Here is a 15,845-nt window from a genome sequence, read left to right on the forward strand (position 1 = left end):
GACTGAAATTTATTTACTTGGTGTTGAAAATCACTGGTAGAGTTTTTAAAGATAAAATCGGCAAGTCTATAGTACTCACTGCACTAGAAAGACTTACTACCAGTATTGGTGATGACAAAACTCATCAAAAGACTGGATGTACTTAATGACAACTCCTAAAAGCATATGAATAGAAATGGGGTCGGCGAAATATGATCAGAGTTTTTGCTAAGTTTAGTATACAAAATAGAAATGAGGTCAGTTCATTTTGTCAGATGGAAAACTTACACAGCCATTAAACCTCAAACCCTTAAACTTAAGGAATTAAGTTTTTTTCCAACATCAAACTTTTGAAGTGGTCCCTTAGTGTTCGACTGTGATCAATACTTGTATCGATACAATAGTTATACAGATGATTATCATTTGGCCACTATTTGCCATGTCTTGGAAAATATCCTGCCAGATCTTACGGGTGGATTGTATGCTCAGATTTCAGGACAAATTCAAATGTAATTTTATTTTTTAATACATGGCTCAATTTAGCCATATAGCTCAATGCGCCAATGCAACCTATTATCGAGAAATGAAACCTAATATTGATGTCTACTTGCGTCAAGTGCATGTAAACAAAATTCAAATTTGTGACTGATCAACCCATACTTTTCACACATCCATCTTTGAACACACTCAATACCGCTTAGTTTTATTAACTATAATTTGTCATGCTTTCTTTGGTGTGACATCAAACTGTGAGTACTTCAAGATTATGTGCACATGTTCCTATTATGTTTTACAGCAATACCCATTGTCCAATTTATGTAAAATCATGACAGTCATCAGAGATCTCAGATTGTATGTATTTAGATTAGTTTATGCATCTGTTTTTCAATTTTGATAAATTTCTGGGACAAGGTGCAACCTGGCTTTATCTGGTGCAACTAGGTTTTAATGTCAACATGCACCTGGTGCATGTTAAATCAATTTCCTCAAGTGGAGCCCTGGTTATAGCAAATAAATGTCAGCATTAGTCTCCAAAATTAATGAAAAATACAATGTCATTAAAATCAGATTCAGTGCTTGCTACCACTAAACGAAGATGTGGTTCGAGCACCTAAAATTAAGTACCATCAATGGAAGTATGTTCTTCATTGCATATTTAGATATTGTTACGTCTCAAGCTATTTTCATTGACTTAATGTGTAACTAAAATATGTATGATTGTTGATCTTGTTGATGTAAAGAGACAACATTACCTGCAGTTTAGCAGGGGTTGAAAAATACCATTGTCTGACAAGTAAGGTTTAGATGTCGGGCGAGTAATATACGTTTTCTAGCATGTCCGTGGACAAGTGGAGCACACAAAATGAACTGGGTCAAGTTTCATGTGAATGTAATCATGTGATCATGCTACGATATTGCATTGGCCAATATTTTGCTGATGTCCCTGACTGGCAATCTAATTTGCATACAGTTACACCAGTCAACCAATGGGATTAAAACACATCAATGTCAGGCAGGTCAACAATGAGAACCAGGCTTGTTTCATTGATAAATCATAGTAACACTTCCATATATGGCACATGCTTCTTGGACAATGAATGACGAACAGTTGACTACATTTCTTGGAATTTGTAATGTGAGGTAGGTCTAGTGCTGACTTTTAAAGCTTCGTTAGGCCTACCGCATATCGCCGTCTATAAAGCAACCCCACGTATAAGACGACCCCCCTGTAAAAGCCTTTAAAATCGATGCTAATTTATATACCCTGTCTATAAAATGAAGCACGCCACCAGTGCATACACAATCCCTACATTTGCAATAAAAACGTGTTTGGCTTCTGCAGAATTTTTTTACATTGTTTCCCTTCAGCCAATTCAGGGAAACAAACAGATCACAACAATTAAACTTGGTCAATACAAATTTAAAATTTGAGGTAAAAAAACACTAGACATGATCATTTACCGATTACATTGTTTTTCCTGTTCTGATATGCAGAGATTAAGATTACTGTGTGTATTTTCTCGTAAACTAAGCCGGAACTAGCAATCAGCTGTACACACATTTCTCAGAATCTATCAGTGATGTGGTTAATAACAATCCAATAATAGATCTATAACTTTCAAGAATTTTGATACAATAATCGAAAGAATTGAATCTGAAACTATTATTTTATTTGGAATAATTTATTCCTATATCAGTGTTCCCGCTGGCTTTGGAAATTGCCAGTCCTGGTGGACTTGAATCTCTAAAAATTACCAGTCCCCACTAATTTTTGTCAGTCCCAACTTTCAACAAATAAAAAACGCACGAAAATTACCTGGTTTTAATTCCCTCAACATCATGTTCAATGCAATGACGTCTTGCAGTAATTCAGTTAGATCTACACGTCATTCACACAAAGTCCAGTCACAAATTTCTCCTTTGTAAAAATATTTTTACACTAAGTCGCTAAAAATGCATATTTAACCTCGAAGCAAGGCAAAATGTTATTTCCTTGCACTAAAATTGACAAGGGTAAACCTTGATGGTGACAGACAAGCTGACCTCATTTGAAAAATATACTTATATGAATATCGCCGATGTTTTGTTCAACAAGAGAGATTTATAAGGTACTCTAGTTGCAGGGACTGGCAGTCACATGAATTACCAGTCCATGCCTAATTTAACCAGTTAAAAACTGGTAATTACCGGTAAACGCGAACACTGCTATATCAAACTATTTTACTGCATATATTTGAATTAAATTAATAACCATAAGTGTAGCACTTTGGTACAGCTGATCGTGGTTGCCGGATATTTTTGGGGTATGGAATAATTTGACCTATCACCGTCAATATGCCCGCTCGCGTGATAGTGAAAACTTTATGTTGACATAAAATTGTCAAACTACAACAAATATGACTTTCAACGAGACAAAGTATGGCATTTATAATAGATATATTTATTCTCTATCCACTAAAGTTCGTTTCAAGGCGTCAATAGCGGTAATCTGACCATGGTTGCTGTAAATAACGGTGAGTTGTGCTATCTTCCGATCACTTCACACATGATTTCGCCTAAATAAATGTGAACAAATATTTAATGAAATTTTGAATCAAATATATTACAAACATAAGTCCAGATATACAGTGAACACATTTTTATAACCAGATACATGTAATATAATAATGGGATTAAATCGTGTGCTCCAGTTCGGATTGGTTGACTGGTATTTCCGGTGTTACGTGCTCAGCTGATACAGTGGTACCTCGCTACAACGCAAAAAATGGGGTCCAAATAATTGGTGGGCATTATAGACGATGAGCCGTTTAACCGAGGTGAGGCGTAGGGGAGCGCGCTCAGCCAATCTCATTTTTTCGCCTTGATACAAGTTGTTTACGGTTCATAGTGTAAAAATAAATATATATCCAATGTCGTTGAATTGAAGGAGCTATTGGGGTTCTGTTGAATATACTGGACAGAAACCTCCAAACCGGCTACCGCTTCTTCGGCTGTACGTCTGGGGACACAGGGAGACGGCTGTAGAGTTTCGTCATCTTCATCTTCTTCATCATCATCGCCACTTGATTTTTTGTTGTCTGAGGTAATCTCTTACGGCGGGGATGAAATTCTTAAAAAAACTGTCTTTGAAAATGTATGCCGTCATCCACGCATTCTGGAAACTTTTGTAGACCACTGGCAACGTAGAGCGGTTCACATGATGGAGGGCGCGGGGGTTCTTCAATGTTCCTATAATAAGTGGCTTCAACTTATGATTTCCGGTCTTGTTACAAGCAAGGAGCCCTGTAACATGTTGCTTGGCCTTCTTGAAACCTGTCTTCTGCCTGGGATCATTTTTCTCGGCAGTTCTTGTCAGGGAGCATCCAATAGTACAGGCCGGTCAAGCCAGAATAATTGGTTTGATACGGTTACTTGATCCGAATCAAAAGGAATGACCGTCTTGTTGTGACAGCAACTACATGTGAGTTGACAGTGTCGCCTCAAATTGGATTGCCCACTAATTAAGAATATGAACTTCGCTTGTGGTTCTCTTTTATTGCATGCATGTGCTTCTAAGATCAAAGGATGTATAGTGTGAAAAGTTAACTAGTAGAACAATCGTATTTCCGGGGCTTGCCACGGATGTTTTCAATCAGATTATTAGAGCTCTATTCAGCGATTAACGGTTGATTATGCAATGAGAAGCGCAATAGCGAGCGATCACTGTTAAATGTGTTTTTAGATGAGGGGAAAACATCGTGTCAGTGAAAGATTTGAGTTTACATGTATTAAATATGTAAGTAAATTTCGGGAGCCATGCGTTACCACGCGCTATAACCGAGTTAGCACTGTATTGAGGTGCACAATTACGAGGGTACACTGTATCTCTGATTCTCAGTACTGTAGATGTAACATTTTTACTGAATTTATTAGCTTGATTTTGGGCAAGTACATTTTAATATAGGGCAAGTAAGAATGTTGGCCATACTTGCCCTTGGTCAAGTAACATTTTTCATAAATTTTTAACCCCTGGTTTAGGCAATCTGTTTTATGGAGGCCCAATGCCGACTCGGGTCATAAGCTTTGACCTACTTGTAATGACTTTTCAAGTGGGAAGAAGAGTTTGAAGAGCAAATCTGTCAACATACGACCAAGTTGCAAGTACACGAAGGACAGGGCCACTCCTAGCCGACTTAACACATTCCTCTCAACTGTGACAAAAACATGTGATATTTGGCAACTCGGCTGTCATTCACGATGATTCAGTATCTCTCCAACTGACAATTCTACAAATCCAGAACAACTGTTTATGCTGCGGTAATGATTTCACACCATACCCTACTCACGAATGTGTGATGAAATAATCATGTTACCAAGGCAATAATAAATTCATTTATTTGGTCGAAAATGAAGTCTAAATATTCCTGCTGCGATCCCGCCGGCATGACTGAGACGCGCAGTCTGCAACTTCACTGAAGTATTTCGATCTAATGGGATAATAAACATCAAAGGAGACATTTGTAACTTCCAAAAGGTACAGGAAAATATCAAACGGGTATTGAATGGTCACCGAAATCACATTACCACAGAATGAATCATATAATCAAATTACGTACCCGCTTTCACGTCAGTACCAGCTAAACTTCTAGTCTGTCTGTGTGTCGTCGGTTTTAAAATTTAGGTCAATCCTAAATTTAGGAGTGATAGAAATACGGAACTAGAATAAATGCGGACCTCAATTTAGTGTTGCGCCTGAGTCAAATATATGAGGCGACAAAAAGTTAAGAAATGTTCAACACTAACACATATCAATTATTGCAATTGACATTTACCATGGAAAATGAAACATGTTTACGTTAGACAAAATAAACGACTGCCGCAGCCTTACAGAATGATCATGATGTGAGAGTGAGTGAATATTGTGTTTAAAGCCGCTGTGTCAATGTCTAAAGTGAAGCAGGGGTTGGAAGATTACTACTCCCTTGATGATGATGATGATGATGCAAATGGGACACGTCATCATATTTGTTGCAGCAAAGTGTACATTGTCACATTATACAGCTGCGATATCAGACATCCCGGTATATGATCTCTCTACATGGATACGTTCCACTCTCGATATAATGTTAATTTGGAGCACTGATAACACTGATTCTTGAAAAATATAAGTTTATTTTGTTTTGTCTTCGGGGCTAAGGTGAAATGATGCGCCAGTTAGGGTCCATTATGTTGTGCGATGTTTTTTCAGTAACTTGAAAAAAAAAGAAGGAAAAGATACGCATCAAACAATATCATGTCCATTATCACATAAACGCAAAAACATACAGACGGTTATGGGGTTCTTGATAAGCCTTTGATCTAGCTTATATATAACATTCATAGTTTTCTTCTGGTCCAACAAAAGAAATGTTCAAACAAAGGAAAATATGAAACCAAATGAAAAATGTTTACTCTAATGAAAATGGAGATAAATAACTGCAGAAGTGAGGGTAATATACACAGGCTGTGGTTGGTTCTTTTTTTCATTATTTCTTAATTTGGATACATATCTGCATATGTACTGGTATAACCATATGTATGTAAATATATTTCCTCAACGAATGGTGATGTATATTACACTGGATAACCGGGGGTGATACATGATAGTGCCTTGCCAATATTGTCGAAAGCCGATTGCGAATAAAGCCACTCAAAAAGCAAACGACTAACTGTTACTTGTGTTTTGTCTTATATTTCGTTTCGTTTTTGAGTTAAGATTTTGTTAAATAGGCTGACTCATATTTGTTAAAAACACGTTCATATAAATTGTATTATACGTATACATATTAGAATATCGTGATATACTCTGAAAACGCAAATACCGGCGTATAAATTGTTAATTTTTCAAAATAATTTTAACACCGACACCGGTAGTTTTGTTGCGGGATTAGACCGGAAGTATCAAGAGTGCTGTCTCACTTCAACATTTTGCTTTTTGATTCACTACGGTGCCCCGATAAAAGTGAGAATGGAGTTTTTGATAGGGATCCAAGGGAAGGATTTCATTCTGACAGCTTGTGACATGGTTTCTGGAAGAAGTGTCATTGCCATGAAGCAAGGTATATTTGTTTGTGAAAGCATCAACCGAGGGATCTGCGTTTGCTTTTTCCTCCATACCACATTTTGTCTTTTGCATCAATTTTCTATTTTGCATTGTTTCTCCATATACAATCACGGCAGTTTAACAATAACGTGGATGAGGTCAGGTGAAATAGAAAACGGTGTTGGTCCAAAATGTTAGAAACGGTTCGAAGTGTATACCTTACATCTACTAAACGATCCTGACCCACGGAGATTCTCACCCAGCGAAAATGGCTAACCCGTCTCTAAAATTCTCATTCGTACCTGTTTTGGAGTATTCGTATATGGCAGACCAGTACCCAAGGCAACAATGCAATTTACCGTTTGCAGCCCGAGCTCTACCATCCACTCAATAACTGCAATTTAGTGCTACTGCTGTCTCGCTATACCGTGCTACCACTATGCCTCACGCTCCGGTGACTCTCGCTTCACGATCCAACACCCGTTTTCGGTCTTAGGGAAACTTGCACATCTTTAAGATCCAACACCCGTTTTCGGTCTTAGGGAAACTTACACGTCTTTACGATCCAACACCCCTTTTCGGTCCTTAGGGTTAGCTTGATTTGGGCAAGGGTTAGCCATAATTTCCGACCGATTGGTCGGTCATGTTGTCATAAACAATGGCGTGTGTGGTTTCAAGAAAAGATTAATGGGACTGCAGACAGTGACGTCACATGCATGTGCAATTCATTGTTTTCTGAATTACGCATGCTTGTTAATGGGGTGCTTATGACCCGATAAACGAGCACTGATTACGTGTGATAGCGCTCGTGGTCCAGTGGTAGAGCGTCGGCTAATTAACACATTAATTAGCCAAGCCGATGAGCCAGCGAAGCGCGTTCGAGCCCCCACAGCGCTTATTGGATCTGAAAAAGTGCGCCCCAGTAAAGTGCACTACTTCCGTACCCAAATTTGGAGAACCCGTACCCAAATGTTAAGGGGCCAGTACTCAGATTTGGATGACCCGTACCTATTTATGTTTTGAAGCAAGATGTTCGAAACCGGATTGCTTTAACAGGTTTAGACTATAAAAACGTGTTTCTCATCATTTATTCAACACAAAATTCTCAATAATTCTGACTGGTGAATTGGTGAATGAACAATCAACCATTTATCTCAATCAGTGTCTGTTATTTGTCATTTTAGTCCTCAAGTTGGCTTGTCACTGGAGATCATAGCTTAAGTAGTTTGTAAGCTGAAATCTCCCTCATTGGTAATTTGATCAGGATCTGAACAGTTTGCCTGGGTATGACAAATCATATATATTTTCATTGGATACTTATTCGCTTTTCGGGGTACGAGTCATCCAGTTGATCAGGTACGAGTGGGCATGGGTTATCCAATATTTGGGTATGAGTTCGTCCAAAACGTTTGGGTACAGATCTCCGTGGGTACAGATTGTCCATTTTCCCATCAAACTTACCCGGTATGTTAAGACTGGATACATAAAAACATCTAAACTACATGAAAAGGGCAACAACATATCTGCACATTTGCTGGTTAAGTGGAAGGTTTTGATAACACTGCAGTTGGCAACAATGCTGTTTACTGGGGACAGCCTATATATATCGCTATTTGAGGTTGCCGACTGTGACACTTGCTTCACAGATTTACTCATTAGCCTAGGTTTACTTCAAGCTGACAATGTAACGGTTTCTGATCAAGCACCCCTTCACGATCCTTGGTGTGACTAGATGATCCATACTAACGGATACAGTCAAGTCCCGTTAATCCGACATCGATGGTTGCATATGATTATGTCGGATTAACGAGTATGTCAGATAAAAGAAATTTAGTAGTATCAACGTTCGTGATCGAAAATTGGACAACTACACGATAGATAAGGATTCAAACACGTAATAAAAAATATATAATAAATATTCATATTGTTATGTTACATTGTTGGCAAAATATGTTTTCTAATCATGCAACCTCTAAAGTTTAACACAAAACAACTGTTACGGACTGTAAGACCGATTCAAAATACTTTAAAAAGCATAGTCTGGAAGCTTAAGCATAGCTTAAGAAAGCTGCTTTCGAAGTGGCTAACGTTGACTTCCTGTTGGTCATTTCATTGGTAGGTCATAGTTCCCCGAAAGGTTGTTCTGACGTGACCTGTAATGGGATGTCCTCGTCGATAGCAAGAACTTGTATCTGATTTTAATAAGATTGAGGTAATCTAATCATGTGAATTATCCTGTTTTCTTCATTTCTTCATTAATTGTTTATTGTTAAGCAAGTTTATCTCTGCCGCCGTTGTAATATTCACCTACCAGCAGATTCGTCTTGCATCAAAACACGGGCTGTGTACTCGCGGGCAGATGACCACGGAGTACGCTGATCACTGTGTCGGATTAACGAGACTGATTAATAAGTGATTTCGGTAAATCGTTGCAAATTAGGTGTGTGTCGGGATCGGAGTGCAAGACTGTCGGATTAACGGGTCTAAATAGCACTGATTTAATCAGTTCCCATCATTAGTGTCGGATAAAGCCGATTGGCGGATTAACGAGTGTCGGATTAACAAGACTTGACTGTATTTGCACCAAATGGAAATGGCTAACACGTAACTGAATTTCCCGTCTCTGCCATCCCAGATTTTGAGCATTCGTAATTTGTTTACTCGTATACAAATTTGAATGACCCGCACACAAAAGAGTCGGTTTAAATCATGAAAAATGATTTTGCTGATAATAAAGTCTTAAAAAGTATAGGTATATTTGAAGCATATACATTATATATCTGTCCATTGCTCATTTATTAGAAGTAATTACGAATCTCAGTGTAAAGACATTATTCTACAACGTGTTACTATGAAGTTTTTGAAAATCTTTGACAGGTCAAGGTTGTGATAATCACAAGTATTGAATGGGGTAGTCTTTCTCCTCAACCTCCATTGATGTTGTTTGATTACCATGGTTATAAACTGGTTTACGAACAACATGAATGAAATTCGCAGACTTCCACATGTTACAGGCAGAAGGCTTCATCATACTCATGGATTCAGTGAAATAATTTTGATATCTTGACACAACGCTTAAATTGCATTTTCAGAGCTACAGATAAACACTGTATTTGCATAAAATACACCCACCCCCAAAAAACAAAACAATTACTCTCAATTAACTTGCGTACAGAAATGCATGCAGTAAAGGAAAAACTCAAATGTATAAAAACAGCAAGTGTAAATACCCAGTAAAGCTTTTTCAGCATGCATACAAAGGAGCTAATTTCCGAAACACAATTACCAGCTAATTTACTTTCCGAGTCAAACTGTTATCATGGTTATGTACATCTAAAATATTATTTCATTTTCTTGAAATCTAAAAATGTTCACTCTTTTGGGGAAATACCCTATAGAGTCATGAATAGATGAGAGAAAATTATTGGTTACCCAATGAAAAACGTAACTAAATTGCTCAAAAAGTTATCTGGAGCTCTGATTTTGGAGCTGTAGCATCCAATGAAGATGGAACTGACTTATGGATTGCATCTGTTTTCGATGCAACATTTTGGTACGGCGGTTTCTGTTTTGGTCTGATAGCTTCCAGTGCTTTCAGCCATTCATGACCAAGGATACAAGTTTGTAGTGCAGCTCACTCTCTGTAAACCCACACTATATCAACTGGTTAGTTTTCTAGTACTACTTTGTACATGTTTAATCGGTCAAATGTTTCAGATCATGACAAGATGCACAAGTTGAGTGACAAACTCCTCATGCTGGTGACTGGCGAGTCCGGGGACACAGTGCAGTTTGCAGAATACATATCCAAAAATATTCAGTTGTACAAAATGAGAAATGGTATGTTTTTCATGTTTGCATGGAATGATACTTTAATAACAATGTCATATAAATGGCAGCTTTGTCAAATATGATTCCGATCAGGTTTTCAGTGTTATACTTATATTATGCATACCATATTTAGGGTCGGTCGGGTAGCCTAGTGGTTAAAGCATTCGCTCATCACGCCAAAGACCCGGGTTCGATTCCTGACATGGGTACAATGAGTGAAGCCCATTTCTGGTGTCCCCCGCCGTGATGTTGCTGGAATATTGCTAAAAACAGCGTAAAACCATACTCACTCACTCGCATACCATATTTAAAATATATTGTTGCCAGGATTTTCTCAATTTTGATTGCGCAGTCAGCAATGATTTATATAAGGTACATGGTATGTTTTCAGGCAGTCAGTATGTTACAATAACTTGAAAAGAGTCTTTTTGCTTTTGAAAACAAAGGCATTGGTGTGCATATCATTGTGTTTTTAGGTCTTCTTAAATCTGTTTATGACACGGTGTTGCTGAAATACTTCTCGTCCAATAAGTCAATACATTATTTTGATCATGTTTAGACCTCAGCAAATTATTGTTACAAGCCAAAGGCACATTGATGACAACATGAATTGAAAATAAACAAATTGAAATCACTGAGGTCAGGGAGTAGGGACTACTTACGGGTTACAATTTGCTAACAATGGTTTTCAGCCCAAACCAATGAACAGTTGGTACAACATATTCAGGATGTTTCTTGAATAAAAACCACAGCAAATCACATTGACTTCATTAACATGAGGATTAGCTCAGCAAGCTATAGGGATGGAAAATAATAAGGGAACGCATGTTTCATGTCTGTTTGTTTGTTGTTTAACGCTGCACCCAGCATGTGAACATGTGCGTCATCACATTTTACAGAATTGGAGTTAATTGTTAGCGTTAGGTCCAGAACATCTATACAACCGGCGGCAGCAAACATGTCAGTATGGCATCCAAGATTTACATCAGTGGTGTCATACCATGTTCAGCAATGAGGCTGGCCAGGTTCTTTCTGGACCATTCAGATGGTCTAGGTTGCCTTTGGCAGCCGGTGTATGACATTAAAAACTGCTGGACGGACAGGGTTGGGGATTTACTAAAATCTACTGAAAGTAATGCCAAAATATGAGTTAGTAGAAAGTATTTAGCATATTGAGTATGTCAAGTCTGGGTTTTGATTCAGTTTACACCCAACATTAAAGTAAGAACTTTGATTGTTTTTTTTGCAGGATATGAATTATCTCCACATGCGGCGGCCAACTTTACTCGCAAGAACCTGGCAGACTACCTAAGAAGTTCTGTAAGTAACCCTGGCATCAGATGCTCTATAGTAAAGTAGTTTGTTTAGTGCTGTATAGAGGAAACTGTAATGATGTAAATGACTACTCTCACTCACTCACTCACTCACTCACTCACTCACTCACTCACTCACTCACTCACTCACTCACTCACTCACTCACTCACTCACTCACTCACTCACTCACTCACTCACTCTTCAATATATAACCAGCTGATGATAGTCTTTGGGCACTATTTTTCACAAACACATTCTTTGTCTCTGCCTAAGCATATTATGACTATGAATAATAAGATCTTTTATTCCACAACATTCCTTCCCAGACTCCGTACATGGTGAACATGCTGATTGCTGGGCATGATGAGGACGAGGGACCTGTGCTGTACTTCATGGACTATCTGGCGTCTCTCAACAAACTGCCATTCGCTGTACATGGATACGGCAGCCTCTTCACCATGAGCATCATGGACAGATACTACAAGAAAGGTACTGTCTCTCCAACTGAACTTCTTCTGATTAGAACTAGAAAGTCTATGCTGTCAGTTTCCGGAAAGCTTTTTGCAGTGAGTGTTTTTGTGTGAGTTTTCGTCCATGGAATATGTACAATCGACAGGAATAACTAAATTATGCACATGGGCATTTATGGCAGAATCAGATGTTAATTGGGGCTAGAGTCTGTTAATGAGCAATGATATAAGCAACATATCATAATGTCATTATAGTTCATTACCTTTTGTAATGTATGTATTTTGTTTCGGAAAAGTAGGCCATCTAGCCCATAATTCACAAACAATTACAAACAGTATGTTGATGAAAGTTCCGCCTTTATGCATTCAATGCATTACTATCAATGTAAACATAAATTATCAACAAAGGCTATTAATTCACATCATAGTGTTTTTCAATCCGTTGTTTTCTCACATTGGAAGCGTAAAATATGTATGCACCTTGTTTCCATGCATGTTAGTTATTACAAATTTACCATCTTCCCGAGGAAAGAGAGTTAACTGACTATAAAAGTCCAGTTTCCACCCTTGCTGAACTAGGCTGGTATTATGGAGTTACATTTTGGCTGGACTAGCGAGTCTATGCATAGTCCAATCAAAATCGCGCACCGAAATCGAAATCCGGTTAGTAAACTGTCGTGCAGATTTCGGTCGATTGCAGGATTTGCAAAGCATGAGCACCGCCAAGTCGTTGTCAGCAGATATTTTCCAAATTTTATCATGTTTTTAATCAAGGTGCTCACGTGATTTGATGCATTTCGCGATGTAAGACATGTTTTATCACAATATAGATATTGATTATCAATCAGATCGTCCTGACTGGGCGCCACCATTTTGTGTGAAGCAAATGCAAGTGATGCGAGAGGTGGAATCTGATTGGTCCATATGAGAGGCTTAGAAGGGACATTGACTGGTAATAGCCACTGGTGGTGCTACGATCGAGCCCAGTAATTTCAGCCAAGTTCGGCAAGGGTGGAAACTGGACTTTTAAAGTCAGTTAACTCTCTTGCCTCGGGAATATGCAAATTTACATGATAGTGATGACGTTAAAATGTCCTTTCACAACGCTAAAATACTGACTCATACAAAGGATAGATCAATAAAAAATGTTCATCTTCAATATCTTTCTTTAAACAAACATTCTACAAGATGAACAATCTTTCTTCTTACAAATTTTATTCCCATTGTCAAGACTCATTACATAAATTGTGATTTCCACAACAGAATTTATGAAAGCATTTGTGAAATAACCAACTCTATATTTATTAGATACTGTTCTGGTTGTGAACACACATTTATACTATTCATAAAATCTTAATTTTACTTTCCCATGTAGGTTATTAAGCCAATTTGGACATGATGCATATTTCAATCGTTGAGAAAAAGAAACAAAGTAATGGCCATGATTTCTTCATATGCTTTTGACCCATCATTAGTTCATGTTATTAATACTATGGAACAGTATCAAGCCTATTGTAAGGGATCGATAATTTCATTTCTTCCAAGATTAGCATCAGTTGATCTCAGTAACAGGATTTTGAGATGACGTTTATGCTTGTGTATGTTCACAGACATGAACCAGGAAGAGGCGATGACCCTGTTGCAGCAATGTATTGATGAGGTGAGAATGGTGTTATTTCAAAAGCCTTCCTTGTACAGTGTCACATGCTTCATTAGACTCGGCCAATGAATAGCCAAGCTCCTCAAAGTGATACTATCGCTGCCACCAGTCAAAACTTCCCACTGTGGTGGGTGGCCACAACCATGCATGGAGTTAAACTCGCAACAAACTGACCGTTATGTTTTAAAGCAAGTGGTGACTGTGACGCCGAATACTCTCAGCCCAGCTTAATTATTTCCTTTTGTTTGTCAATTTGAATTTTGCCCCACACTGGTGGCGGCGCTGTTACCGAGAATGTAACAAAGGTGTCACATGCTGTGATGAGCTTGCTGAATAGCATGTAAAGGGGGGTAACTATTGTCATTCCTCTTGGTTATCTCCCTTATTGTAGACCAAGGTGATAATTTCAATCTCCACAATTCAGGTAATGTAAGTCATTGTAAACTAAAGTTTATCCCCCGCCCCAAGAAAGCTCCAATGTGCATCTGTGTGTCTGTGTGTCCCGAAATCGTTTCCGGAGCATAGCTCAAACCGTTTAATATTTCTCTAAGAAACTTTGCATGTCTACCAGGCACATACTGAACTGGTGCCTTTTGCTATTTAGGAATTTTATAAATTTTTATTTTTTTTAATGTTTCCATGGCAACAAGTTGGACTTAGGTTCTAAAAGGGTGGTGTTCGTTTCCGGAGCGTTCAAAAACCGTTAAATACTTTCTTACAAAACTTTTTTTACTTAACTATAAGTGTCTTCAATGGGGACAAGTTTTCTCAAAAACTACTGATGTTACATGAATGAAACTTTGCAAGCTTATCTAAGAGAATCTTTACATATCAAGACAGTTTGAAAATTGGTGCCATATTGGTGCCATAATTTATTTATTCCAGCTAAGGGACCTTTCGTTCGTATTAATTTGTAATCTGAACAGATTTTCTCAAATTTTCAGATAACATAACAGATAGTGCTTATCACTTCTTAAGGCTTTATGGGACGCCGACTTCTGTCCCTTGAGCACACCTGAAATCTATGATCGTGGGGTCCAAACCCAGTTCACCCTGATTTTGTTTCTAGGTTTCTCAGCACCATACCCATGCTCATGGATTGTACCACATTAAGGTTACACGCCGTGGTATAACAGGAATATTGTTCAAAGAGGTGTTAAACCAAACTCACTCACTCATGGCGGTGGTTAGTGATAACGCTGTTTTCTTATTCCAATTTGTGTTACTTTTAGCATTTAAGTTAAAGTGATTCTTCTTTCTGTTTAGGTCCAGAAGCGATTCATCGTCAACTTACCTAACTTCAGAGTACGACTTGTGACAAAGGAAGGTATCAAGGATCTACCCATCATCAAACCCAAGCCCCTTGTTGTGTCAAGTTGATCTCCTTTACTATCTACATCATTATTCTGTGTTTCACCGGCCAACTCCCAGATGACTTGCTCCTTCAACATGACAGTGTATCTTTCAATTGTTGACTCATCTTGTTGCTGTGTCGAGATTTAGAAGTGCTCATCTCCTGCTACAGTTATGCTTGGACATAACGTGGCTTGTAATTTCTCACCAAGGCAGGGAGGTTCTGTGGGAGTTGGCTTAAGCATCAATGTCAATGTCAAGTGTCAGAGACCAACCTATTTACATATTCAATGTACATTCATAGTTATGTCACAAGACGTAAGTTGTGAACTGACTTGTTCATTGACAGAAATAAAATGTGAAAACTAATTTCTTGTGTTTGTTTTTGTGTTAAGCTAGACAGACTTAATAGAAATTCCAGTGGTGATACATAGTTTTGAGTGCAGGTATAGTTTGTGTATTGTGATGTGTACCTGATGATGTGAGCTTATGTCATGGACTGCTTGTCTGGTGTCAGTCAGTGTTGGTGTCTGTAAACATCTTCCCCCTCAGAACCGCCTCCGTGGTGTAGTGGCAGAGCGTCCTCCCGAAGAGCGGAAGGTCCGGGGTTCGATCCTAGGCCGCGTCATACCAAAAGACGATAAAAGATGGTACTTGTTGTTACCCTGTCTGGCGC

At 38.4% G+C, this 15,845-nt stretch overlaps 2 protein-coding genes across 4 annotated transcripts in view; one reads left to right on the forward strand and one right to left on the reverse strand.

Moving 5' to 3' along the window:
- The window catches only part of LOC124146246 (microtubule-associated protein RP/EB family member 1-like), a 28,557-nt gene extending 23,400 nt beyond the window's left edge, over positions 1 to 5,157 (reverse strand). For all 3 annotated transcript variants that reach the window (XM_046516442.2, XM_046516441.2, XM_046516443.2), the window contains exon 1: positions 5,076 to 5,157. The gene's annotated coding sequence lies outside the window, so the exon portion shown is untranslated. The remainder of the gene's footprint in view (positions 1 to 5,075) is intronic.
- Positions 5,158 to 6,374: 1,217 nt separating this feature from the next.
- On the forward strand, positions 6,375 to 15,538 carry LOC124146247 (proteasome subunit beta type-2-like). Its single transcript, XM_046516444.2, has 6 exons — positions 6,375 to 6,557; positions 10,259 to 10,381; positions 11,622 to 11,692; positions 12,013 to 12,175; positions 13,767 to 13,816; positions 15,083 to 15,538. Exons 1-6 carry the CDS (start codon positions 6,467 to 6,469, stop codon positions 15,194 to 15,196), a joined length of 612 nt encoding a protein of 203 aa, XP_046372400.1. The 5' UTR covers positions 6,375 to 6,466; the 3' UTR covers positions 15,197 to 15,538.
- The last annotated feature ends 307 nt before the right edge of the window (positions 15,539 to 15,845 follow it).

Source organism: Haliotis rufescens, unplaced genomic scaffold (genome assembly GCF_023055435.1).
Source record: "Haliotis rufescens isolate VD_foot unplaced genomic scaffold, xgHalRufe1.0.p SCAF_2, whole genome shotgun sequence".
Classification (NCBI taxonomy): domain Eukaryota; kingdom Metazoa; phylum Mollusca; class Gastropoda; order Lepetellida; family Haliotidae; genus Haliotis; species Haliotis rufescens.

Excerpts from the sequence above, each read along its gene's own strand:
- LOC124146247 (XM_046516444.2), top strand. The coding sequence starts at position 6,467 with ATGGAGTTTTTGATAGGGATCCAAGGGAAGGATTTCATTCTGACAGCT. Across the intron at positions 6,558-10,258 it reads TGTCATTGCCATGAAGCAAG|ATCATGACAAGATGCACAAG; the intron begins GTATATTTGTTT and ends CAAATGTTTCAG. Across the intron at positions 11,693-12,012 it reads CAGACTACCTAAGAAGTTCT|ACTCCGTACATGGTGAACAT; the intron begins GTAAGTAACCCT and ends ATTCCTTCCCAG.